The 27,200-nt window shown below is 53.7% G+C and overlaps 1 protein-coding gene across 4 annotated transcripts in view; it reads left to right on the top strand.

Annotated features, from left to right (window-relative positions):
* LOC140909773 (phosphofurin acidic cluster sorting protein 2) overlaps positions 1-27,200 on the top strand; it is a 113,681-nt gene that overhangs the window by 57,717 nt on the left and 28,764 nt on the right. For all 4 annotated transcript variants that reach the window (XM_073339866.2, XM_073339863.2, XM_073339862.2 and 1 more), the window contains exon 2: positions 15,345-15,432. In XM_073339866.2, coding sequence (XP_073195967.1) covers positions 15,345-15,432 — 88 coding nt within the window. The remainder of the gene's footprint in view (positions 1-15,344; positions 15,433-27,200) is intronic.

Raw genomic sequence — 27,200 nt, 5'->3', positions numbered from 1 at the left:
CTACGGTGCCAAATCCTGCCATTTACAATCCCTCCTTGTGACAGAGCAGAGCTCGGTGTTGTCTCCCAGGAACAGCGTTAGGTTACAGAGGTCCTTCCTCTGTAACTCATTCACTGCCCTGCGCTCTCTGGGCAAGATCCTCAGGGAGAAAACCAATCCAGTCCCTTCGCCCCCTCACGCTGTCATCGTCCTCCCGTCAGATGCTGAGACCTCTTCCCTGCTTTCCCTCCTCAGTGCCCTCAACCTTGCTCCTCAGGGTCCGTCCCCTCCCAATACCAGCATGCACTGGTCTCCTCCATCACTTAAACCCAAACCGGCCTTGGCCCCTCCTCCCTCTCAAAGTATTGCCCCATTTCCCTTCTGCAGGCTCTCTGCGGGTGCTGTCTACACTTCCCTCTGCCAGCTCCATTCTCCACCCTCTCCAGGCCAGCTTCTGCCCTCTACGCTCCACTGAACTGGCTCTCCCCAGGCTCCTCTCAGCCAGCGCTCCGTCCTCACCTTTCTCATGCCAGCGGCTGCTTGTGACGCTGACGACCGTGCTCTCGAAATCCGCCCTCGTTCAGCTTTTTTGCCTTGCTCCTCTCCCAGTTCTTCTCCCAGCGGTCAGATTGCTTCTTGAGAGTGTCATTCTGTGGGGTTCCTTCTCCCTTCCCCCTCTGTCCATGGGGATCCCCCATGGTGCCGTCCTTGCTTCCTCCCTCTGCACCTGTCAGTGGGTGATCCTACCCCTGTCTTTACACTGATGACTTGCAATGCACCTCTCCGCCTGGCTGTGTGCCCTGCAATCTGGCTCCCACTGAGCTCATTCAAAATGCTGCTGTTGAGATCTTCCCCCAGCTGTGTCACCTGCTTTCTAAGCCCCTCCAAAGGTTCCCCCGACTCCACTGCATCAAACACATAGCCCTTGACCTTGCCCTTAATGCCCCTTTACTGCTTAGCCAGGCTGTACCTAGCCACCCTGTTGTTCTGACCTCCACCCCCAACTTTGCTGGGCCAGCCAGGCCAGCCTCCATTGCTCTCTGGTGGCGTCCGCCTCTCCCAGCGGGGCAATCCATGCTTTATTCCATGCCACCTCATAGGGATTGCAAACCTCTCCATCCAAATCTACAAAGCTACCCCCCGAACCGCCTTTGAATCCTTCTCCTGAAACTCACCTCTGCAGAACTGCCTTCAGCAAAAGGCTATCTGAGAACAGCTGGGCAGGTGCCCTGTTCCGATTGCCGCTACTGATTGGCTCATTATGCCAACCACTTGTGCATATGGCAGTCTGCAGTGAAATACCCTGTTGTTGTTTCCCCACTCCTCTCTCCCTCCCACCCCCGCTAGTTCATTTCACCCACCAGTTCCCCCTCATCTTTTAGATGAAAGCCGAATACCCCCTGTTGTACACGAGCAACAGTGATTGGATCATCCAGGCATGTCCTGCTTTATTGCTCTTTCCTAATTCTAAAGCTGCCTCTCACCAGTTGTGGTGTTAAGTCAGTTTTTCTGAAACACCAGATCATCTAGACCTGGATTTCCTTCCGGAGATCAATTTCACTTTAACTTGGAATCGGAACAGCCCGGATTGTTATCTCATGCCGCCGGGAGAGGTGGGATTGGAATCGCTGCTCTGCTGAGATCAAGGAAAGGCTGGCTTTACTTTCCTAGCCAGACGCATCCCTGTTGTGGAGGAAGATTGCTACAGAGGAGATCAAATAGGAAAGCTTTCCCAAGTGGTCCTTGCTGCTCTGAGACTGAAGTCTAATGATAAGCCTAACAGAGAGGGGCCAGGCTGACCAGAGAATGACGACGAGCGAGATATTCATCCCAGATGAATAGCCAGCATTGTGTGCCTAGTTGCATGAAAAAAATTGAGATGGCTAGTGAAGAATGCAACTTCTGAGGTCTGCACAGGACCATGTCTGCTCTCATAACAAGGGTCAGCTCAAATCCCAAAAGGTAGAATTGTAACCAGTAGTTGAGTCTGGGATCGGTTTCCTTCATTTGCAAATGAAGGATCTGTTATGAGTTAGTGACCTTCTGGGAAATTACTTTTCTTCAGTGCCTCCGTTTCCCTAGCTGCAAAGTGGGGGAGAATACTGTAACTCACCAGGGTGTTCGGAGGCTTATGTCCTGTCTTTTCTCAAACTTGCACATGTTTGTTTAAACTGGTTCAGCCACACTGGGACAAACCAGTTTGGACACACTCATTTAAGTTTAAGCATGTCTTATCGTGGTTTTGTTTCCACCTATTCCTAAGGCTGTGTCTACAAACATACAGAAATGGCACCATGTAACTTAAATCAGTTTAAAAACTGCTAGCCTGGTGCAAACCCTTGAGTGCACAGTCTTATATTGCTTTAAACCTGGTGCATATCTGGTTAAACAAAACCAGATGTTGTGTCCACAGATGATGATCCACTGGTTTAGCTAAATCCGTTTAAAATGGCCCCCCTGGTTACACCAGGGCAATAGTGTGTGCAGACCAGGCCTGTTCAGTGAAACTAAACCAAAATAGCAACAATGAGGTTTACGCCTGCTTTAAACTGGAATAAATGTGTCCCTGTGCACTGATTTAACCAAATCTGTTTAAATTGCACCTTCAGTTAAACTGGTACAACACTGCATGTAGACAAGCCCAGGTAATGCTTGTGTCGGGCGTCGTTACTCCTATGCCAGGCTGTGGGGAGGAGCTGCTGCTCTTCATTTCCTCAAGGAGAGGGGGACAAAGATGATAATGTTCAGACTGAAAAGGAAATGAGGACACTGACCCTGAATGGGAAGGTTTGGAATTAACCAGCAAATGCCCGGGGAAGGAGGACTCAGCCCCCTGCCCTGGTGCTGCCCCACGTGCCCGGTAACAGAAAGCTGGTCTCCCAGCAGTGCATTTCCACTGGTTTGCGGGTGTGATGTGGCTTGAAAGCAAGGCTGACTTTGTCATGCTGAACTCCGGCAGGGCTCAAAGTCTTCAGGCCCCTAGTTTCTCTGTAATATGCTTGTTAAGGTGCAGTCAGTCTTTAGAGCCCAGGCACTAAACAGTTGTCAGCAGGACGACGGACTTCGCTTGTTTGTCATGAAGCGTCTATCCTCAGCTTGTCATTGAGGGGCCAAAATGGAGAGTGAGGAGACTGCTGTCTGTGCTTGGGTTAGTTGTGATCCGGGCCATGCCAGATAACATGGCGTCATGTGGGTACCAGTATGGGCTCCAGAAGGCAGCACACTTGGGTGACCTCCTGGGTTTGGGGAATCTTATCAGTTGCCAGTGAAGACGTCCGTCCGGTAGAAGGTGAGACCAAGTCTTAACCGAGATGTCCCATTGCAAGATGACTGGGATCTCTCCGCAGGTTGCCAGGATATTGGTGTCATCACTGTCTAATCTGGAGGCTGGGGCGTGGACCATAATTAACTCGCTGGGTATCCAGAATTTGTGCTTTGCAAAGGATGTCCTAATGCCCTGGGGTAACTGCTGTAAGAGGAAAGCTATCAATGTTTTGAGTATCGTCTGCTTAGTCCTTCTGTTGCTCACAGAACTCCCCAAGGGTCTTGCAAGCTGACGAGGAACCATCCGATGCCTTTTTGAGCATGAACTCCGGTTGCCTCAGAAGAGATTAGTGATTTTGTTGATCATTGATAATAGGCTGTACCGATGCCTCAGAAAGGCCAAGTCAGCTGACTCTGCTCATCAGAACCGGCAGTGAAACGAGCAAGGCTGCACAGGTAGTAATGGTCTGCACGCCTCACCTGGGAGGCTCCCAGGGGGAAACCTGCCCTCTTTCATTCCTGACAAAGCTCTGGCTCTGAAAGTCCAGCTGCTCCCTTGAGACAGCTGCCTCCCCTCTGTGTGGCAGCCAGAGCTGCTTCTGCTCTGCTCTCAGACCTTGATGAAATGAACCTTTCTTGACAGGCGTGGCTGCTTTGCTGAAGAGTTGTACGCTAAATAGTGCAGTACACCTCCGTGTGCTGCCTGCAGCCCGGAGCTTACTCGTAGCCCCTCGTGCATGCTTCTTGCTGTCGCTGCTTCTGCTCCGATTGTATGAATTTTGTGGCACCGTCCTTTCCTCGAAGACTCTGCCAGCTCAGGAAGTGTGGGTAGCTTAGAAACCTGTTCTCTGGTTGTATGAGTCTGGAATCTCAAACGGTGCAAGCTGGGTATTCCTGCCAGAAAGGGGCATTGCTGGGGCTGCTGGGATGGAGAGAGCAGTGCATACTGGAGCTCATCTACAGGGGGGCTCACCTCCATGTTAAAGATGAGAGTACATTGCAGCACTTGGTGGGCTGCGCTTCAGCCACCAGGGTCTGAAGTTGACACTCGTGTATAAGGACAGTAACGTGGCGGAGTTCCCAGCGTCCTCCTCCTGGCCACGTTTCAGGATCTTCATTCCATCCTTCTCATCTTTGATCTCTTCATGGGTTTGACACTGTTGGTCACGTTGCCCTGCTTGACATCTTGATCTTCCTTGGCTTTTGACTTTCTCCTCCTGGTTCTTCAGCTCTTCTTTTTCTCTTGCACTTTCTAGGGGCTGGCACGTGGCTTTTATCCCCTCCTCTTTTTCCCTTGCATCTGTTCCACCGGGTGATCTCATCTTCTTACACAGCTGCATTTCCCAGCTTTACACTGCTACCTCTCCGCACCTGACTGCTTTCCCTCTGTGCAGTCCCGCTCCGTTTCAGGCTGTGTCTGAGTTAAGCTAGTGCAAACCCCTGTGTGGGCACACTTCAATCTGTTCACAACTGGCTTATATGGAGTTAGCTTAGTGAGGTAACGGATAACAGGTGGGCAAGGCAGCATGTAATGATCGCTGCTCCTGACTGCTAACAATTGCACATATCTTATTCTTTTTGTTATCCAGTCTCTGGCCAGTTTGTCTCGTTTGCCTGTAATGTCTTCTCCTTTACACTGTAAGATATTTGGGGCAGCTCTTATAGCATAGACACCACTACTCCAATATAAATGTTAAATGATAATACTGAAAGGTAGCAAACTTAAAACTGGTGAAAATATTTGTATACCATGCTTAACTAGCCTGTGGAACCCATTGTCACAAGGTATGCGTGAGACCAGGAGCTGTACACACAAATATTAAGAGACTGTCCCTGCCTGTAGAGCTTATCGCATACCTGTTTTTCCACAATAGCCGAATGTCATAGAAATGTCGGGCTGGACGGGACCTTGAGAGGTCGTCGAGTCCAGCCCCCTGCTCCGAGGCAGGACCAAGTAAACTTAGACCATCCCTAGACCTAGACCATTCTTAAAACCCTCCACAACCTCCCTTGGCATCCTATTGCAGACCTTAAACCACCCTGAGACATAGAAAGTTTTTCCTAATACCTCACCTAAATCTGCCTTGGTGCAGATCAAGCCCATTTCCTCTTGTCCTTCCTTCAGTGCTCGTGGAGGACGATTTATCCCTGTCCTCTCTGTGACTGCTCTTGACGCATGTGAAGACTGTTCTCAGGTCCCCCCTCCACCTTCTTTTCTCAAGACTCAGCACACCCAGGTCTGTAACCTTTCCTCCTAGCTCAGGTGTTCTGAACCTTTGATCATTTTGTTGCTCTCCTCTGGCCTCTCCCCAGTCATGCGCCATAAAATGTGCTACAGCCGCTCCAAACGTGGGGAACAAAGACGCCAGAGTAGGCAGCTAGGCCGAGGTGGCTGAGGTGTCTTTTGTGACAGGCTGAAGGCCCTAACACACTGTGTCTGCACCGCTATGGGACTCCTGCACATGCTGGCCTGACTTGTTACACTAGCAGGAAAACTCCCATTGATTTCAGGGCGAGAGGATCAGGCAAGTAGCAGAAGCCACTGGAAGCAACAGAAAAGCACGTTTCTGGCCTACGGGAGAATATGCTAATATGTTGTGGCTTAAGGCATTTGCTGACCGTGTCACAGAGCTGTATGGGGCAGGCCCAGGGCAGCGAATGCAGAGTCAGAGCCTTTCTGGAGAGATCATGTGGTGGTTTGCTCTAAGCATAACAGCCTGGTAAGGATTTCTGATGATCAGATCAGCTCAATCCCCAAAGAGTGCCTGACCCTCCGGAGAGCTGCTCTGGGATGGCGGTTAGCTGTTGCCAGGCTGCCCAGTTGTGGACACAGCACTGTGCTACTTTAGGAAGAGACCAGAAAAGTGACCGAAAGGGATGCCGTCTTTACTGCATCTCAGTGACCTCAGATCAGGTTGGCTGAGTTCGCACATAAAAGGATATATTTTTTTCTAATTGCCAGCCCTGCTGACCTCCCCAGAACCTGACTCCGGCTGAGTTCTTTCCTTCCCTTGTATCTCCCCCAGTAATAACCATCTTGCTGCTCTGCTTTGGCCTTCAGTTATGCCACTGACTTCAGTGGGAGTTTTGCCCGAGTGAGCACTGAGCAAAAGTCGAGCACTGACGTCTGGATCCGGCCCCAGGGAGCAGAGCTCTGCAGGGAGAGGGGCCTGTTCTTACAGAGTTCGTTTAGACCCAGAAACGAAGCTGTGGGAGAGCTGTTGTACGTCTGTGAATGGGGATGGAATTGGGACAGCTTGTGGCTGTGCCGGTCTGGGGTCTGAGCCCCCAGCAGTTGGAGATGAGTGGGTGGGCTGGCTCTTCTCGAGGAATGACTAGGCTCAGGAAAGAAGTGTGAGCAGCGCAGAGGAAAACTCAATGTGTGCAAAGCTATTTCCCCTGCTGAGCAATGGGACCTCCCTTTACCCTGGTAATCCTAGGTCCGATTCCGGCTCTGGTAGACTGTCCTTCCTCTTGAGCAGAGCTTTCTCGGAGGGTTGTTAGCGCAGAGCAGCATCAGTGCTTGGCAAGCCCTGCCAGCACTAAGAGACGTTAAAATGGGCCATTTCCCTCAGCCGAAGAGCCGGCCTGCCAGCGGAAATGTTTGCTAAGGCCTGGGTGAGAAAGCGGCGCGTTTTGTGGGTGACCTGTAAGTGTTACTTGGAGAGCGAGCCCCTGTGTGGATCAGCGCTGGTAGCACAGGGCAGTGGCTGCCCCATCTGGATCAGGAGAGACTGTCAAGTTTGGTCTGCAGCCTGCACCCTGAAGTTGGGGGCTGCCGCAAGGCTTCTAGCTGGAAAGGGCGGTCAGTTCACTTCCTAGACTCCACACGCTGCTTAGCGAAATGCCAGGGCAATCCTACAGAAATCTGCAAAGTGAACGGCCGGACCTTTCACAACCTGGATGCTGCAGATACCTGCAGATGCTGGTGCTTGCAGACACCTGCTTTGGGACAGGGCTAGTTCAGGAGTGGCTGGAAGGGGGACAGTCATCGCATGGGCTTTTGATGGGTCTCCATTCTGCCTTCTGTTGCTCAGAGGAGGCAGCAGGTGGCATTCTTTTGAGAAGTAATTTGAGTGCACAGATCAGGACAGGCGTTTGCTCATCTGATCAGCTGTATAGAACCCAGAGGGGATGGCTCAGTCTTCAAAGAATTAGATGTGAACTCTAGGCTCAGATCCTGGCAGGATTTGATTTTAGCCCATTATCTTTGCATGAGTCATATGCAGCTGAGTTAGGCTAAGAATGCTGATGTTAGAGCCCGGGGAACTTTTTGTAATTTGGGGTATGTCCTTGGGCAAAACGCGCCCTCCCAAATCTGGGCACTGCACCCCCAGTCCTACCACAGGCTTGAGCTATTCCTGTCGTGTCCTTTGGAGGTGGGGGGAGCAGCGCCGCACAGACCAGGGTGCTCCGTTGCTTTATGTAACGGCATGGCAATTTTCAGCATTGTTCTCTAGCTCATTCATTATGCACCCTGATGTACTCCCTCCTCCCCTGCTGTGACCATTGCTGCGCATGTCAGAGAGGTTTTCGCTCAGCTCTTTGCGCTGATGCTCAGAGCTTTTCCCGGAATGGCTCCAGTTCATTTAGAGCCCAGGAATGTGCATAAGCAGTTCAGATTTTCCTTCCTAGGTGCACTACCCTTTGTTTTCATGGGTGACTTGCCTCTGCTCTTTGCCTAGCCTGTAGGTCCTCTCCAGGGAGGGCAAAGCTTCCTGAGGAGCAGTAATTGCTTCCTGGGGGAGACACCTGCCTTCTGACTCGTGAACCTTTTGCTAATACTCCCTGAGTGCAGCATCACCGCTGTGGCTTGTGCCTTTTCTTATGCCATCCACTACGCTTAGGCCTCATTTAGGCTGGCAGAAACGGTGACGTTTTAAAACGTGTTCTCTAACTGACAAAGCGGGGTGCAAGCCAGAGCAGGGAGGGGCTATGTCACCCACCTGCCCTGCTACCTGGACTGCTGCCAGTCACACCCTGGGTGTCTGTGTTCAGCCACAGCCTGCTCCAGCAGCTCTGACCCCAGCAGCCTGTCAGCAAACACGAGCCGCGCTCTGGCTCCTGCCAGGCTTGGTTACTGCTCCCAGGGTGACCCCAGCACATGCCCAGTCCTGGATTCCCCCCAAAAACGTTTGTTATGCGTGTCCAGCCCTCTCCTGGGCAGCCCCTCTCACGGGATCGGGACACAGCAGTCTGCCTCAGCTCGAGTTACCCACCCAGTTCACAACGCTGGGTTAGTTCTAATTAAAGAATAAAACGAGTGTATTTAATTGCAAGGAGAGAGCTGTTCAGGGTACAAGTAAAGAGGCACGAAAGTCAGAAATGGTTCCAAGAGAAATAAAGATAAATCGCTTCCCAAGCTGGGCTTGGCTCACGGTGAAGTCCGTGAGCACATGTCCAGTAACACTGCTGACCAAACTCTCCGGCCAGGATCTGCTCCCAAAGCCCAATAAGCATTTCTTTCCTGGTCTTAGGTGAACAGGAGAGAGATGGGCGGGGAGAGAGAACCGGGGGGTTGCCCCTCACTTTTATAGTTCAGTCCTCTTTTGAAATGCATTGTCCTGAGGGTGACCCCTAGGTAAAGGTCTTTCCTATGAGACAAGAAGACAAGGAGTCGGAGGTGTGGGGAGAGGTTCCATGCTGTTGTTTGCTGAGATCAGATCTGTTTGTTCCTGCCCCGTCCTTGCCAAAGAATGGCCACTTGGTAGTCGATGGCCCATCAGCTTTGATGGCACCTGCCCGGCTGGGGTGACAACTTGTCCTTTGTCTTTGAGTAGCAGGTTTACCCCCCCAGACTTGCCTGGCAAACGCCCTTCAGTCATGAGTTCAGCTTCTGCTCAGAGCGTTACATAGAATGCTGCTCCAGCCCTGTCCCTGAGATGTCGTTAGCTGTCAGATGACACCTCCCCAGGTGTATCTGTACACAGATTATTGCCATGGTGTGCAGGGTGTGACGGCGGGGGGGGTGTTCCGTCACACTAACACAATCTAACTAGCACGGTTTAAAACTCTACTTCAGCCAGGCAAGTTGTATTTTAACACACATTGGCTACAGCCCAGCTGGCTGACACACGTCCAATACCCTGTCTGCATGCAGGTTTTAAAACGTGTGATAGTGTGTTTGCTAACAGGTTAAAAGTTCCCCTTTCGCCTTGTCTAGCTGAGCCCAGAGTCACTTCCTTGCTCCGGGGTGGAATTCCCCTGTGGGCTCTCAGGGCTGGCATGAGGCAGGGGGCGGATTTAGAGGACAGCGATGCTGCCGAGGCTTTGTTCTGGCCCTCGCCTAGGGCTGAACGTCATCTCCCCTGCTCTTGGCAGTTCACACCCCTGCAGTGGCCTTAGCCCCCTGCGCCAGGAGCTTTTCTTGCTGTGTCGATTGTTCGGCCCTGACTCCACCCACTAATGGCCGGGGGGGCCTGGCTCCGGGTCTTCTCTTTGCATTTCCTCCCCAGGTTCTGCAGGGCAGATGGCTGCTCGCCCTAGAGCCGGCTGTCTGGCGCTGTGGGAGAAGGGGGATGTATTCAGCATGCAGCCTAGACTCCCTTTCCATGCCTGGGTTACTCCAGGTCAGCATGAGAGCACGTCTCTGCTGCTGCTTGCTCTTCCGCTTCAGCCCTGGGTTGGCCCTGCTGGGAGATGCTCAGAAGGAGCTGGAAAGCCCCAGACAGGCAGGCAGAGGTTGTCTGAATACAAACTCAGCCGTGGAGAGCGGGAAAGGCGGAAAGGGGCTGCCACAGCGGGGACCTAGGAGCCCTGTGGGCTCAGCCTCTTCCTGCCTCTCTCAAGCTCGTTTTAGGGGAGCCTGGTTCTTCCCAGCAGGGATCCTTCAAGCTGCCCCGGGGGAAGTGGCAGAGGTGTGTATTTCAGGGGCTCTGAGCCCCTCTCCCCCGGACAGTCGGGGGCAGCAGCAATGCCTCTGTGTGGTTCTCTTCCAAGCCCCTGCCCTGGATTTAATGGGGCCGGCCCCACCCCCTCTGCTCTGTTTCCTTCCCTGTGTACCACAGCCAGAGCCCACTTCCCTGTCTCCGGCAATGCAGCCCTCGTCCCCAAGGGTGTCTGGCTGGCGACAGCTGCTGTCTCTAATCACAGGACTCCCGTGGGCACCGCAAGGAGGCAGCTGCCAGCCGGCGCAGGGACTGGGACAGCGAACGCTAGCTCTGCTTGCTCAGACTGGAGCCACAGGAGCCCAACCGCAACCGCTCGGGCTACTCTCCCTGGGTGGCCCCTTCCAGGGGCGCTGTGTGCCGGGGGGCTTAGGTGCACTGCTCCCCTCTCCTCAGCCTCCTGGTGCTGCAGCGAAGCTCTGAGTGCCCAGGGGTTGGCAGGGGCAGGGCTGGTGCTGCTGTAAAGCTGTTTGGTGCTGGGGAGTGCCAGGGCTCTGGCAGCTGCCTGGCCCCTCGCTGACCTCCGCTTGCAGAGGAATTCATTTGGGGTGTCCCTCCCCCTGGCCTTCTCCCTGTTGTGCATCACCCTGCTGCTGGCCCGCTCTCTGGCTCTGCCTTCCTGACAGCAGGGCACTGCCCTTTCAGAGGGCAGCCCAGGTCCCTTCTTAGCCATGCGTCCCCCCCAAGCTGGAGTCTCTCCTGGACATGTGGGTGTTCTGGAGTCCCAGGCCAGGAGGGCCCATGGGGATCACCTACTTTGACCCCCTAAAGACACAGGCCAGAGACCTGCCCCCCAATCACTCCTGGAGCGGAGTTTTTAGAAAAAGAGCCAGTCTGGACTGAGAAATGGCCGGGGCTGGAGAATCCACCAGGGCCCTGGGTAAATTGTCCCAGTGGTTTATCAGCTGCCAGCCTGACCTGATGGCAGGCTATCCCCCAGAGCACCTGGAGGTGAGTGTCCCACAAGAAGTGTGTGGGGGTAGTGGCTTGCCTGGAATGAATGTGTGCCCATGGGCTGGTGTTTTCCCCTTTCTCTCCAGGGGCACGGGGGGAGGAGGGGCTGAGCTTCTTTTCCTCTGCAGAGCTCGAGCCATGGGTTTCCCTTGCACTCTGACTCTGGCCACAGCCAGGGCTTTTCCAGCCAGCCGGGACCCATTGAAAGGCCTCTCAAGCCTTGTAGAAATCAGACAGAAGGCTCCCATCACTGGTGAGCAATTAAAATCACTCTCTGAGCTGGGACTCCTGCCTTAGGGGTGCAGCAGTTGCCAGACTGGATCAGAGCAGCGGTCTGTCTAGACCTGTCCCTGTTTCTGACCCTGGCCAGTAGCCCCAGCTGTGCCTGCTGCAGAGAAAGGTGTAAGAAACCCTCTAGTGGACGATTGACTTGCCTGCCCGTAAGGCTCCGTCAGGTTCAGGGCTGGCTTCTGCCCAGCTGCAGGAGGATTTACGCGACTTCCAAATGCTTTGCCTCCTCGCAGATGTAGGCAGGGCGTTCTCCTTCGGCAGAGCAGGGGCCAGCCGTTTCTGGATCCTACTCCACCTTTGTCCTCGCTGATAGCTCAAGTTGCTCGGCTGCGGGGTGCTGGGCTCTCTCATTTAGGTCAGTCCGGGAGAGACCAGCTTCAGAGCTGGATCCTGGCTAGAGAACTAGTGCGTGAAAAGTACTAGCAGGAGCAGAGGAAGCAGGAAAGAGGCAGGAGTTAGAGAAGAACTGCTGTTTATAATCTGTCGAGCAAGAATAGAGGTTTGCAACACTGGTGAATAACAGTTGCCTTGTGCAAAGCGTTAATGCTGAGGGCAAGATGTGCAAAGGACCTCCCCAGCAGGCATGCGTCCTGTCCCAGGACAATGAATGTGATACCAAAACTCGGTGAACCTGGCAATCACTGCCTGGGAAGTCCAACTTAAATCTCTGGTAAAATAAAGCCATAACTATGAAGAGGGACAAGTTGCTAACCCCCCGGTGATATGTCCCTTGCGCACTGAGCAGCCTTGGGGTTTGCAGAGAAAATCACACGAGGCAGACTGGAGTCCCTAGAATACAACACGCTACAGTCCCACTGCCAGGGCTGTGCACTAATATCCCCACCCACAATACAACCAACCTTCTTCTGCACCCAGGCATGAACCCAGACCCTGAAAACAGAGCATCCTGCCTTCCGGAGAGACAGCGCAGCAGGGGGAGAGTCCACAGGCAGAAGCTTCGCAGAGCGAATGAGCACAAACTGGAAATAGAATGGGGGGAGAAGGGAGGTCAGGCCTCTAATCAAGATGAAAAAGTTGAAAGGGAAATGGAGAGAGGTTTTCTACAGCACTCTCCAAAATCCCACGGGGTAGGGAAGAAAGAAGCTTCTGTAGCTGCGAGATTTCCTAGCCAGGAGCGCTCAGATGTCTGTGCTTCGTAGATTTAATTGTAAAGCCAGAAGGGACCATTAGATCATCTAGCCTGACCTTGTGTATAACACAGGCCTGTGAATGTCGCCCACTTACTCCTTTATTGGCTAAAACATCTCCCAGAAAGGCTCCAGTCTGGCTCTGAAGATCCCCAGAGATGGAGAATCCACCAGTGCCCTTGGGAGTTTGTTCTGGGGGTTGGTTACTATTAAACATCTGGGCCTTATTTCTAATTGGAGTTTGTCTGGCTTCAGCTTCCAGTCACTGATTCTTGTTCTGCCTGTCGTGGATAGACTAAAAGAGCCCTTTAACACCTGGCATATTCTCCTTCACTGTAATCAAGTCTCCTCTTAATCCTTTTAATAAACCAAACTGTGCTCTTTCCTTCTCTCACAAGAAGGTATTTTCTCCAGCCCTTGAACTATTCTTGTAGTGCTTTCTGGCACCCTCTCCAATTTTTCTACATAAAATACATGGACCCCAAAACTGGACACGGTATTTCTGTATCAGCCTCCCTGGTGCTGCATACAGAGGTAAAAATCACCTCTGTATTCCGACTCACTCCTCCCCTGTTCATACATCCCAGGATCGCATTAGCCCTTTTTGCCACAGAATCGCACAGGGAGCTCACGTTGAGTTGCTTGTCCACAAAGAGAGCCCAGCTCCTTTTCAGAGTCACTGCATACCAGGGGCCAGTCCCCTGTGTTGCAGGGCTGGCCTGCATTCCTTGTTTCCAGATATGTAACTTTGCATTTGACTGTATTAAATCAAATTTTGTTTGAATGGGCCCAGCTTACCAAGTGATCCAGATCACTCTGTATGACTGAGCCTTGTTCTCGTCCATTTTCACCACTCTGCCAATGTGTCATCTGCAAATTTCATCAGCAGCGATTTTTATATTGGCTTCCAGATTATTGATAAAAATATTGGGGAGTACCAGGTCTCATGCTGATCCCTGCAAAACCCACCAGGAACCAGTCTCATGTAAGGATTCCCCATTTATAACTGCTTTGGGGATCGGCCGCTTCTTAAGCCATTTAACAGGGCTTCACTGCTATTGTAGAATGCTAGTACTTTGGTGGAGTGTTGGATGGTGCTAAGTCAAGGGTCTTACCAAAGTCTCAGGATATTACCTATGTGCAACTGCCCTGTCATCGCGTCAAAGAATGAAATGAGCGTTGTTTGCTGATAACTATTTTCCATAAAACCGTGTTGACTGGCATTAATTATTGTCTGAATCCTAGATTAGCTTTAACATTATTTTGCTCAGCGTTGGTGGCAGGCTCACTGACCTCTAGCTACCTGGGTCAGCCTGCTGAGGAAGCCCATGAAGTACATGCCCAGGACAGTGGGTCTGTCACTAAAATGTAAAGCACACAGAGCGTACAGATCTGGGAGAAAGGCAAGAGATGCAGAAAGAACCTCCCAGTATTTATAGCCTGCGCCACCTTCTCTGAAATGGCCAGGGTTCAAAAATGAACTAGATAAGTTTATGGAGGGTAGGTCCATCAATGGCTATTAGCCAGGATGGGTAGGGAGGGTGTCCCTAGCCTCTGTTTGCCAGACACTGGGAATGAGCGACAGGATGGATCACTTGGTGATTCCCTGTTCTGTTCATTCGCTCTGGGGCACCTGGCATTGGCCACAGGGACAGGGATCTCCTAGCAATGAGGGATTTCAGCTCCCTGTTGGTGCTTTAGGGCAGAGCCCCCCACATCCTCCGGGGGTGACAAGTTCATCTCCTTCTGGCCCTATTGAATGCTCTGGTATCTGAGCACAGGACAGACCAGCAGGGCTGAGTTCGCAATGCTCTTGAGCAGTGCAAGGCTGGAAAGCCTGTTCTGCGAGCTCCAGCCCTTCCAGTTGTGGGACCCTGGCTTAGCTGTGTCAAGGGCACTTAGACCTGCCCTGCAGCACCCCCAGCTCTTCATGCGCCCTCTGTTCCAGCCTGTAGCCACTCCTCGGTTCCCTGCCTGGCTCCCCTCTGCTCTGTCTGGCAGATTAGGAAGGGTGCTTTCTGCCAGTGCTGGGAGACCAATTCCACCCAGCCCTGCCGGCCTCTGCTCCACATCGCGTGGCCGGGCCAGCCGAGCGCAGGTGATGGGTGGTTGTTTGCACATCGCTGTGTTTGCAGGCATTTGACTAAGCCGTTGAGTGGCTCAGACGACTCCTCTCCTTGGCGGAGCCTGTGGGTTGGTTCAGGGGCTGGGCCTGTGGGAATAGGCAGTGCCACTTTCTGCCCAGCCTCCTCCCTCCCCCGGCAGGCACACAGCGCACCGGGATGGAGGGTGGGCTCAGGGCAGCCTGCTCTGGCCCAGGGGGTGTTGGGCTGCGATTCCCATGTTTCTGGCTCAGCCAGGCTGGGGAGTATGAAGCTGCCACAGGGAGCGAGCAGAGGCGTAATGTCTGAATGGGAATATTTGTCTTGTTAAGTCCCAGATCAGAGTGGATCTAAGTGCTTTAGTTTATAAATAAACAGCCCTGGTGGCCAAGGTAGCTTTACTGAGGCCTGGCAGCAGCCCTGCTTGGGAAGGATCTGTCCACCACACGGCCTGCGACTTCCTGTTGCACCGTAATCCCTTAATCCTACTTTAGCTCTGTTAATGTTCCTCCTTCCCTTTCTGCTCTGATCCGCTTTCTCGGAGGCGGGGGGTCGGAGGGGGGTGAATCCTGCTGCTCCTCAGCTGAGCGTGTGCCTGTGGTGGGGAGAGGCGGCCGCGGCTCGGCGCCATCCCAGCTACCGTCCAGAGGCCTCGGACCATGCGGCAGGGCCCCGGGGATGGTGGTGCCTGAGTGTGTCCCATTCTCTCTCTCTTACAGACTCTGCAGCCTGCGCCTGAAGAAGCTCACCGTGCTGAGGGAGCTGGACAAGGAGCTGAGCTCGGTGCTCATCGCTGTGAAGATTCAGGTGAGCTGCTGCCCCAGTGCAGCGCTGAGGGGTGGGCAGGCTAGTGCTGAGGGCATTTTCTGCCCCTGTTCCTCTCTCTGTCGAGGCCCCGGGACCGGGGTGAGCTCTGGCGCCAGCGGGACCAGCTCTCGTGGAGATCAGTGGTCGCTGCCCCTGCCCGCTTGCTCTAGTGCTGAATTAGTGGCCAGGCCTGCAGTCCTGTGATGCGGGGCCGGAACCAGTCCTTTCCCCCTCACCCTCTCCCCTTGCCCGAGCATCCGCTCCTGTCCCTTGGAAGGTGGGAAGCAGCACTGTGCGGGCGTTCGTTGGGCTGCTGGAGCCAGTGGCCCCCGGGGAAGGAGGCCCTAAGGGGCTGGGTCTGAGCAGAGGGCCTCTCTTGTCTCCACATGTAGAGAGGGACACCTAGCTGCCAGTGCTCGAGTTCCCCAGGCAGAAACCTCAGACTCCATGTAGATCTTCCCCTGCGTGCTGCAGCCCTGGCTGGTCTCTCCTTCCTGCCGTCTGCCGCACCCTGCACCAGGGATGGATGCAGCATACTGCAGCGCTCTGTTACAGGTCCAGCCAAAACTAGCTAGTGTGGCCCATTGCCTCTCTGTCCCCCGTTGGGCCCTGGAGAGTGATGACATCAGCCTGCCCCCAGCCTGGTCTCTTCCATGAGTATCTGGCTCGGCGCGTCAGTGGGCCCCTCCGTCTGGGTGGGATGCCTGTGATGATGCTGACACTTGACCTGGACCCAAGAGGCTCTGCTCCGCAGCTCCCTGGATAGCATCTGGAGGGCAGCAGGGTGGGAAGCACCCTGGCTGCCTGAACACCTAGGCTCTGCCCTGCTTTGGGGGCCTTCCATCTGGGGCTGTCCAACGTGTTATACTGGGCCTCCCGAGCCCTAGAAGCTCCCTCCTTTCCTGCAGCCACGCTATGCCCTGCAAACGGCTCTGCCCAACCAGCAGGGATGTACAGGGAGGGAAGGAGCTGGAGTGCAGGGGATGTTTTAGGGTGGCGGGATGTAATGACTGGTGCCCAAACACCAGGGGAACGCTCCAGTTCTGGGGAGGAGAAAGCTCCCTTGGGTCTCTCGTGGTGATGAGTGGTTAGGGTAACCTGTCACCAGATCAAGTATGGCTGGTAATGACCACCGGAGTCAAGGGTTTGAACCCCAAACACGGTGTGTAGCCCCGTCTTCCAGCAGACACCCCCGGGTCTGCTTCTCTCTTGCACAGCCTGGCACGCTGATAAAGGCTCGCTGAATGCAACTGATGTGGGGCTTAGTCTCATCCGAAGATCACGACTCTGTGCTCAGCTCGCCTGACCATTCTGACTTAGGAACGCCTCACTCCAGCCTGCGTGAGGAGCAGGAAGAGGACAGGGGGAGCAATGCTGTGTGTGAGAGGGAGAGAGACACCAGCCTGGTGGAGGCGATTTTTCTTCCTCCCTACAAGCCCATGCATGTGTGTGATCTCCCATGCCAGCCTCCCCTTTTTGTTGTCCTGGATGATCCTGCTGCCTTCCCCTGTGAGTGGGAGATCCATCCTACCACCTCTTCTTCCTCACAGGGAACAGGGATCTCTTGCCTCTCGCTGTGTCACACGTGCACAGACCCAGGAGGATGTGTCATTCTGCCCCCTTCCCTCTCCCCAGGGTGTGTGGGGGCCCCGTGATCCTGCTGCCATCCCTAGCAGCAGTCTCGGATAGAAGGGGGCTCTTCTGCGCTCTTGTCAGCTGGTGGAAAGCTGTGGCTGCCATGGGAAGCAGGGTGGGGCGGGGAGGCCAGGGAGCTCTCTGTGCTGCAGGCATTAGGGTTTAAAGCTGGATTAGTGGTGGAAGCCTGGCTATTAATGCTGCTCCAGAAGGGAGGGCTGGTTTTGCCTGCCCCACTTGCCCTCCAGGATCCAGACCAGAGCTGTAGGAAGTATGGGGCACAGGGGGGCCAGACAGCCTCTCCAGTCCTGGCCCCTCCAGTCAGTTCTAGCATCCAGGGTTTTATTCCTGGTCTCTGCAAATACTCGCCTTGTGCCGTCTGAGACTCATCTTGGGAGGTATTGGGGGTTGTTAGCGTCGCTATAAATCCCTACCGAGCCTTCCAGGAGCCGTGAGAGTGCTGCCCAGGGGAATAGCAGAGCTGGGCGGGGGGCTGGTGGCCGGGGGGCGCAGCGCTCACAGGGAGAGGAGCTGAGACGGGGCTAGGCTGCTGCACCAGCACTCCGGTGGTGTGACAGGAGACCTGAGAAAGTGGAGCTGCTGGCGGCGCTGGGCTGGGCCAGGGGCTGAGAGGGGAGGGCAAGGCTCGCGAAGGCTGTAATCCCCTGGGTGGCTAACTGCATGTGACCTCTGTAAGGCTCTCCTGCCCTGGTCGTCTTTGTTACTCTAAGTGCCCCATGGGCCATGAGCCCTCCGTGCTCTGCAGGTTCCCTTTCACTGCATTCCCCAGCCCTCGCCCTCACTATGCCAGAGCCGCAGAGCTGAACCGTTACCCACGAGCCGCCCGGCCCAGTGGGACACCGCTCAGTAGGAGCTGTCTGTATTCTCACATGCTGTTACAGTGGGTCCCGAGCACTGCCCGGTGCTCCCCCTGCCCCTCCAGAAATAGAGCCTCGTGCCCAAAATGTAGACGTTGGCAAGCCAGGGACTGATGGCTGGGACCGAGGCTGTCCTCTACAAGCAGCTCTTCTGTGAGGTCCTTGCTGCTTACCGATACTCAGTCTAAAATGGCATTGCCTCTTGCTGGTTTGGTGAAGAAATCTGTCAGCGATCACGTCCAGGAATGTCTGGGCCCTGCCTTCATTAGTAGCACTTGTCCTCCAATCAGCATCTGGGAAATTAAAGTCTCCCATAATCACACAATTCCCAGTAGCATTTATTTCATTAAAATGTTAAAGAGGTCTCTCTCCATATCCCGGTCGGATCCTGGGAAGGGGGGTGTCGCAGACTCCAGCACCGTCCCATTGGAGCCTCTGTTACCTTTCTTCTCCAATGTGATTTTGGCACAAAGAGGTTCTGTTTGCTCCATTCCATCACTTCTAATTTCTTTACAGTCTAGCACGTCATTAATATACAATGCTACTCCACCCCCTTTACCTTTATTTCTGTCCTTCCGGTGCTCCTGTCATGATTATTATTCCACCATGTTTCCATTGCCCCTACAGCATCTGGCTTCGCTTCCTGCACCAGTGGTTTTACTTCCTCCATTTGTTACCCAGGCTCTTTGCATTAGTGGACAGACAGCGGCTTCCGCATCTGGCCACCTTCGTTTCTTCCCTCCCTTGGGCCACCACCCGGGCTGCCTCTGTAACTGTCACGGCCTTCCTGCCTAAGCTCCTGCCAAGGGAGAAGAAGAACGGTACAGCATGCTAAGAGAGGCAACCTTCCTAGGTCAGCTTGGTTTGCGCCAGGGCCCCCTGGAGAGCTTACTGCATGGAGCCAACGATTTTGGGAGGCACTTTAGCCGACTACAAGCCCGTTCAAATCAGCAGGGGATCGCACTGGTGCCAGTGAAGCCATGTGAGAGTTGGAGCGATCAGGTCGGAGAGCTAGCTGCTAACGGCATTGGGCGTTACGAGTGACAATCAGCAATCCTAGAAGGGCAAGTAGCATTAGTGGGTATTAATTGGCCCTGGTAGCTGACTCCAACAGTGCTTTGAAGCTGGGAACAAGGAATGCTGGGCAGCAGATGCAAGATGCCAGTGAAGAGATGCAGGGTCTGCATTCAGATGTGGGCTGGCCAATCACGCCTCAGGCTCTCTAGGATTGAATTTCATCTGGGTTCTGCCACCCCCTGCCTGCGTGGCAGCCAGTTGCAGTCAGTACCCGGCCCTACCCTTGCCCGCTGAGGCAGAAGAACGAAATAAATCTACAGAGCCCAAAACGATACTGCTTCAGGATAGCTCCCAGTGGCCCTGCAAAGCCAAGGTCCCACAATAGAAGCCTGTGACATGCCTGAACAACGACCACAGTCCATGCCACATGCTGCCCTGGACCCATGAGCAATGGGACAGGGGCCCCGGCTGGAAAAGGCTCCAAGACCGAGGGCACTCAGGGCACAGCAGCAATGATGGACAGTGCTCAGGTTCTGGGGGCGCAATAATAAGACCCCTCTTGCAGTGCCGTCGAGAGCAGACACTGCTTCGCGGCTGCAGATGTTCCCCCTCTGAGAGCGCATCACTGCATTCATCAGCTCCTCCCACTGCCTGAGCTCCCAAGTGTAAACCAGCACCCGCGCTGTGTCGGAGAAAGGGCCCATGCAGCCAGAGCTGCCGAGGAATTGCGATCATCCCTGGGTAATCCTGCCAGGAACTGTGGGACCCCCATTGCCACACGTTTCTCTGCCTGACAGGGCCGGTAAACAGGCCGAGATTGTTCTAACCACCAGTCTGAAAGGGGATCCAGGAAAGAAATTTCCATGGCCTTTGTGCTCTCCCACCAGGAGAACACAGAGAAAAATCCATGGGTGACGCCTCCCTAACCCCCTCGGGATGGAGGAAGCTGCGCTGGGTCCAGGGCCAGCCGCTGCCTTGTTTACCACCTGCATCGCTAACATGCTGCTGCCTCCAGCACAAAGTGCCTCCCAGCATTACAGAATTAGCTGGATGCTGGGAAGAGGGGAAACAGCTCATTAGCTGAATTTGCAGATGATACTTAATGAGGCGTTGTCAGGGGAATGAAATGATCGTACAAAGGGAGCTAGCGCGGCAAGAACTCTGGGCAGAGAGCGCCGCCAGAGTCATCCTTAAAAACCTGCCGCTGATCCATCTGGGGGAAGAGCTGCAAACACAGGCCCTCCCTGGGAGGGAGGGGACCGCGCCACCGTCTCTGGGAGTAAGGAGGCGAGGTAACCAGCAAATAATGCTCTCCCTGTTCAACTATATCCACAGCCTCTGGAGCATGCCCAGAGCCTGACCCTCCGATGGCCGGCTTGGTGCCCAAGCCTCTCCCTGCACAGGCGAGCACCGCCCGCGCTCCCAGGCTGACACCATCCTGCTTTGGCATTGCATCCTCACTTATCGGATGCTCAAGACAGGCTGTTGAACCCCTTTTATTTAAATGACCTTACAGGCAAAAGGGCCCGTCCCAGCTGTGGGCTGCAAGTTAACTGGGTCAATTCTAACCTGTCAGGAGTGACCAAAAGCTGATGGATGGTTAGAGACCTGTGTGATGTGAGCTGGGGGTCTCCTTCCAGGGGTGGCCCTGATCGCCATGGGGCTAGTGTGGACTGCAGAGAGGCTGAGGAGCGACTGGCTCGCTCTGGAGGTGAGTTGAGGTGAGCGGCATCGGTAGGGTACGAGGGGAGGCTGTCCGGCTGCTGTCCATGTTGTATCTGTTCCATGGACAACCAAGGTCTCCTGCGCTGCCTGTCCAGCACCGGAGGTAATGTTTACACGCCCTGGGCAAAGTGCTTTGGATAGCCTCTGGCTAGGTGTTGGCAGGCTCTGGGGAGGCAAGGCTGCTTAGCTGGATGCATCTAACTGTTGTCTTGAAAAGTACAACCTATGCTGCCTCCTTCCCGAGCATCTCCTCCCTCCTGCTGCTTCTATTGTGCCCATTCAGGACCAGTGTTCTCCTGCCCTTTGCCATGCTCTCTGCCTCCCCTCTCACTCCTGCAAGGGGGAGGCATCTCTGGGGAGCTTGGCCTTATCTCCTCCGTTTTTCGTCTGTTGCTGCTTACTATTTCCTCTCTGTCTGGCTGCCAGCATTGCTGGTTTCTGTACGGGCCTCTCCAATCCCTCTGTCCCTTCTGGGTCCATCTGGTCCAATGTCCCCCATCCCAGAAGCCCTAGAAACCAGAACCTCTGCTGCTGCTTGGCGAAGGAGGATTGTGCAGTGGCTAGAGCAGAGCTCTGGGGAGTCGGCTGTTCTTGGGCAAGGCACTTCGGGTATTGGCTCTGTGCTGTCAAGTCAAGCCAGTGCTGCTGGCCTATCTCACTGGATCTCTGGGAAGCACTTTCAGAGCCTCAGCTGCAAGGATGCAGTCGTCATCTTCTCTTGATTCCCCTCTCTTGTGCTGGACCCTGGCCCTGGGGTCTCTCCTAGTTCAGGTATGTTCTGTTCGCCTCTGTGCGGAGGAGCTGCCTGGAGGCCCTCCATGAAAGGGAATGAGGAATAGGCTGATCAGTGACACGTTTACAGCCTCCAAGGGTGATCTGCAAAGGGAAATGTTGGGCTTATGCTTTTCTGCTACTTTGACCAAGCCAGGGGGCTGGAAAGGAGGTTGGGGGTTGAAAGGTTTTTCTGTCGGTGCATGGGCAACGCCAACCCTGTGTGGCCTGGAAAACCAGGACCGCTGCAGGGGCCCAGAAAGCCGGACGGGGGTTGGAGTCACTGCCTTGGCACCCGTTCACCCTGTGACTAAACACCTGGGAGAAGGGAGAGTGCAGACACCTTTCCATGTACAGATGAGAGCTGATGGGGCCTGGCCCAGAGCTGGCCTGAATGGGGGCCTTCAGCAGCACCTGGGGGCCGCTCTACATTCAGACTTTCACTGCAGTAACAAAGCGTGTGACTGAACCCCCCCGAATGATGGGGTGCAGGTCTGCACACAGACCCGTACTTGGGGGGAAAGCAGCCAGCGCCCGTTCGGACAGATGTGCGGCACCGGACAGCTGTGCGGCTCTGCGCACTAGGTCCTGGGGCTGCAGACGTTCCCACAGTGCCACCCAGAGGCCAAGCAGAGGCACAGCCAGTGAGCACTGTGGTGAGTAGGTGCCCCAGAGAGTACCACCCAAGGGAGCCAGAGCGACCGTACCCTGCAGTCCTCTGGTTGGCCCAGTGCCCTGTTTAACCCCAGGGGTTGCCCGGGCAACCGTACAGGGTTGTGGCCTGCTGCGACTTCAGACTTCGCTTGTCGCCTGATCTCCAGTCTCTGATCCCAAAATGACTCTGACTGGCCTGGCTCGGCCTCTGGCCCCGACCCGGCCTCTGGCCTCTGGCCCCGACCCGGCGTCTGGCCCCGACCCGGCCTCTGGCCCCCGACCTCCGGTCTCTGGCCTGGTTCTACTTCTGACCTCCGGTCTCTGACCCTGGCCTGACTCTGACCCCAACTCTTGCTTACTAAACCTGGCTCTTGTGATTCCTCCCACTCCTGCTCAGCGACTATAGTCCCTGATGTGCAGATCCTAGCTGAGTTGTGGTGAACACAAGGCCAGACTGTCTACACATTGATCCCTTACACAAACTGATGTTAGCCACATTCATTCCCAAACAAGGCCTTGGCCACTGGAGAAAGTTGCACTGATTTAAACCAGTTTAGCTAAACCAGTGGAAAAGGCTGTGTGGACATTCTTATTTCAGTTTAAACCAAGCTTGGTTTTGGTTCATCTTAAATCGGATCAGGAGTCAGTTTAAACTACTCTAATGCTGGCATGAGAGCAAGCCCCAGTGTGGCCATGAAATAACTGTTACGTTAAACCATTGCCCCACTCTCCTGTAGATAAGGCCTCTGAGTTGCACCCACAGGCTATGTCTGTGACGAGCTAGAGTTGTGATTCCCCATCTCGTGTACACAGACTTGCACTAGTGCTCAGTATCCTAGTGCAAGTAGAAATCGCTTTGTCGCCGTAGTAGCACAGGGAGCAGCATGAGCACGCATGCACCGGGTGTGTTCTCCGCACGGCTGAGCCATGCCTCCACGGCTGCTGGACTTCTATTTCTACTCGCACGAGCTCGGCCAGGGCTGGGGAATCGCAGTGTGGATGTAGCCATGGAATGGCACCGAAGTCACTAAAGCTGCGAGGTGAAGCCCGTTGAGTTATTGCAGTTCCAGTTTCTGTGTAGACAGGGCCCCCGCTAAGCCAGGACAAGTCTGTGTGCAGACTACGCAGGGCTGCACCTCAGCCTGCAGGACACACGGTTTTCACGTGGGCCGGGGTGTGATATAATTCAAGCAGCACAGCCCCCTAGGGCAGCTGTAGTGGTGTAAAGGTGCGTACAACAATGTGGCCCATCCCCTTCCCTATGGGAAGAGCGGTGGCACCTTTATGCTGGTAGAACTGCATCCACACTCCTTCTGCCTGCGTTTCTATACCCACCAATAAAGCTGTGAGTGGGCAAAGACTGTGTGGAGATTCCAGAGGCAGCATCTCCTACGCCTTGCTGCTGCACTAAGGAACAAGCTGCCCGGGTTTAACTGAAATTGGTTGGAAAGTGGACTTAGTTGAAGTGGTGCAAGCCCCCATGTAGACACGCCGATTTCAGTTTGAGTGGCTTACTTTGGGTTAGTTTAAACTGTAGTTGGTAAGGAATCAATGTATGCTAAGTGGTTACTGGAGTTAGAACCTCCGTGCTGGGCTCTGTCAGAACAGCCCTGTAGTTAAACCAGGGCAAGTTTGTGCGCAGACCAGGCCCTAGTTACTGTGGGCCTGATCCTGAGCCCACTGAAGTTAGTGGGAGCTTTTCCATTGACTGCAGTGAGCTTTGGCTCAAGGCCCTAATTGGGGAGCACTCGCTACCCTGCAGCTCAGGAACGCGGAGAGGTTTCTGCTGCCCTAGCTGGAGCTGGGTGGATGCCACAGGGCTCTTCTGCTGAGCAGGAGGCATGGAACGGGGGCGCTCCTGGGTGTTTGAATGGCACTTCCAGCTCACAATGCAAGCGATTTGCTTTGCAGAAAGGTTCTTTGATACACTCCGTGGATTAATATGATTTAAAAACTAATTAAAAGGTTATTACCAGCAAAGGGGATAAGCGTTTGGACAGGCGTGTATTAGAGCTGCTAATGCCAAGTGTGGAGTCCCTTCCGCTGCACTGATCCACTTGCTTTCACAGCAGAATGAAGCAGGGTGCAGTTAATCTTGCTGGTTGGGGAATTTTTATGAGAAGGGGATCTGTGTAGTATTTGATCTGTGGGACCTGACTCTCATTTATTCTGTAAAGTTTAATAGTTTCAGCTGGGTTTTGCGTCTTCTGTCCTCTTTGCGCTTCCTGCTAGGCTGAAGGGAACCTCTTTGAATTGGGGAGAGCTGGGGGGGCAGGATCTGTTAATGCAGCTAATGGTTGTAAATCAGAAAGACTTCTCTGCAAGTCTTGGCAGCCAGAGAAAGGAATCGGAGCAAACTCCCTGTGTGCGGAAAACTCCAAGCTGGCGCAGACCCTGCCAGCTACATGTGCTGACATCTCCTCCTCCTGGAGGAAAGGACATGAGCCAGCTAGTGTCACCAGCTGTCGGACACTGGTTGAAATAGAGGGCGCAAAGAGGGAAAGAGCCTTTTGTGGTCACTGAGCTGTGCCCAGGCGTTACGGTGCTGGACTCTGGTACAAAGCCCATGGGTGGAGGAAGGGAGAGGAAGCAAGATTTGCAGCTCCAGTATCAGATCAAGGATGGCTGAGCTCAAAATGGCCAAGCCCTGACCAGGGTTACAGACAGCATCTGGGCTTCACCCTGACTGACTTTCAAAAAAACCCTTCTGAGTCAACAAAGCCAGCCCCACCTACAGGATGGGGAGCTGTACTTTGGAAAGCCGTGAAAAAGGCTTACGAGTCACGGTGGAACCATCTAAACATGAACTCAGAGCACAGTGCAGTGGCTGTGCAGGCTAACACGGCCCTTGCCATCCGGATGGATAAACTGAGGAATATCAAGTGGGAGTAAGGAGGTGGCATTCATAACCTCTCTGTATGGCAATACTGAGACCACTGCTGGATACTGTGCCCGGCTCTAGTGATCACACTTCAAAGAGGACATAGACAAATGGGAAAGAGCCACAAGAATGATTCGAGATCTGGAAAACTTGCCTGATGATGAGACTGAAGCGGCTCGATGTATTTGGCTTATTAAAGAGAAGGTTGAGTGGGGGTTTGATCGCAGTCTGTAAGTAGCTGTAAGTAGGGGAAGACATTTCTGATAGCAGCTAGGTTGGCTCTTCAGTCGAGCAGAAAAAAGCCGAACAAGATGGAATGGTAGGAAGCTAAAGCTAAATACATTCAAACTAGAAATAAGGTGCAGATTTTTAAGTGACAATAATTAACCATTGGAACAATTTACCTGGGGATGGGGGAATTCTCCGTTGCTTGGGTATCCTAAAATTGAAACGGGAGATCTTCCTAAAAGACACGTTGCCGCACAACCAGAAGACATGGGCTTGATGCAGAAATTACTGGGTGAGGTGCTGTGGCCTGTGCTATCCAGGAGGTCAAATAAGATGATCACAATGGCCTCGGAATCTATGAATAATCTAGCCTAGGGGTCAAGTTTCTCCTTAACCTTCTCTTTGATGAACGAAATAGACGGAGTCGCTTCAGTCTCTCACTGTAAGGCAGAATTTTTCTTGGGCCTTTCCTCTGCACGCTCTCCGATTTGTAACTGATGGTTTGAAGTGTGGACACCACGGCTGGAAAGTGTCTAATAATGGTCTCACCAGTGCTGTAGACAGAGGAAATATCACCTCCCTACTGTTTCTCAATATTTCCCCACTTGTACGTCCAAGGATCATGTTAGCCCTCTTAGCCACAGCATTGTACTGGGAGCACGTGTTCAGCTGGTTTCCACCATTCATCCCAAGTCCTTTCCAGTTGCTGCTTTCCAGGGTATAGTCCCCCATCCTGTAACTGTGGCCGACACTCGGGGCTCCTAGAGGTGAGACCTTGCACTTGGCTGTATTGAACTGCATCTTTGATTGTGTCCTGCTCACTCATCGATACAGTGCAGTGACCCACCCCCACCCCACCAACCTGGTGTCACGTGCAAACTTCATCACCAAAGATTTTATATTTTTTTCCAAATCGTTGATAGTGTTGGGCTGAGAACTGATCCCTGTGAGACTCCGGTCCCCCGCACCCCAGCTGATAATTCCCTGTTAACAATTAACGTGTTGAGGTCTAGGAGTTGGCCAGTTTCTAATCCGTTTCATTGGTGCTACATCGATTCTGGTGCTAGTTTGTTAATCAGAATGGGCTGCGGTATGAAGTCGGGTCCCCTACAGATGTGCAAGCACTGGGTATGATGTCTGCACCGTTACCCTTATAGGCCAGACTTGTCATTTTCTCTAAGAAAGTTGATCGTAAATTTGCTCAAAGCACCTGCAAAGACGCCGTCTTTCCCCAGCAGATGAGTTACTGGAGCAATCCAGGGTGGATGCTGTGCTCCCAGAGCAGGAAAACTCCCTGACACAGCTGGCTAGAAAAACCCCTCCTTGGCAGTACATCACTGGGGCTGTCTGTCAAAGCTTGGATGGGTTTGGATGTAATCCGAGAGAGGGAGCCTTGCAGGCCAGACAAATAGCACACAGATGTGGAGCCTCATCCACTGCAAAGCTTGCAAACATGGAAGGGGTGGAGGTCTGTGTGTGTCACTTGTCTGGATCTGTTACTGCAGAGGGGCAGGGAAGTCCTCCCTGGCCTTTTGCAATAGAGCCCCCTCAGCGTCCAAAGGCGTTTTGGGGTGGTACGTCCACGACTAGCCTGCCGGAGGCTTGGATGTAGCCTGGCGAAAGGTGCTGGTCAGTTGCACTTGTAAAGAACCTGTCACAGCTTTTGCATCTCAGGGCTCCAGTGACCCCACCTTATGTGAGGATGGAAATGAACTAGTCCTCGTTCCACTCCGTGGAACTTGGTATATTCAGTGTGCAAATCTTCCTGAGGACCCATGTCTGGAAGCAGAGCTGGATCCGTTACACTGATGATGGGCATGCAGGAAATCTTGCATGCCCAACAAGATTAAGGTAATAATAAAATCCTTGTTTACTGTATTACAACACTAAACACATTTGTACAGGTTTGTGTTACGTTTTCGCTGGCAATTACCATTGTAACAACCATCCGTTAAACCTTGTATTAAACACACACAAGA

The sequence above is a fragment of the Lepidochelys kempii genome, chromosome 3 (assembly GCF_965140285.1).
Source record: "Lepidochelys kempii isolate rLepKem1 chromosome 3, rLepKem1.hap1, whole genome shotgun sequence".
Taxonomy (NCBI): Eukaryota; Metazoa; Chordata; order Testudines; family Cheloniidae; genus Lepidochelys; species Lepidochelys kempii.
Note: the sequence above shows the minus strand (reverse complement) of the source record. Positions and strands in the feature narration are given on the sequence as shown.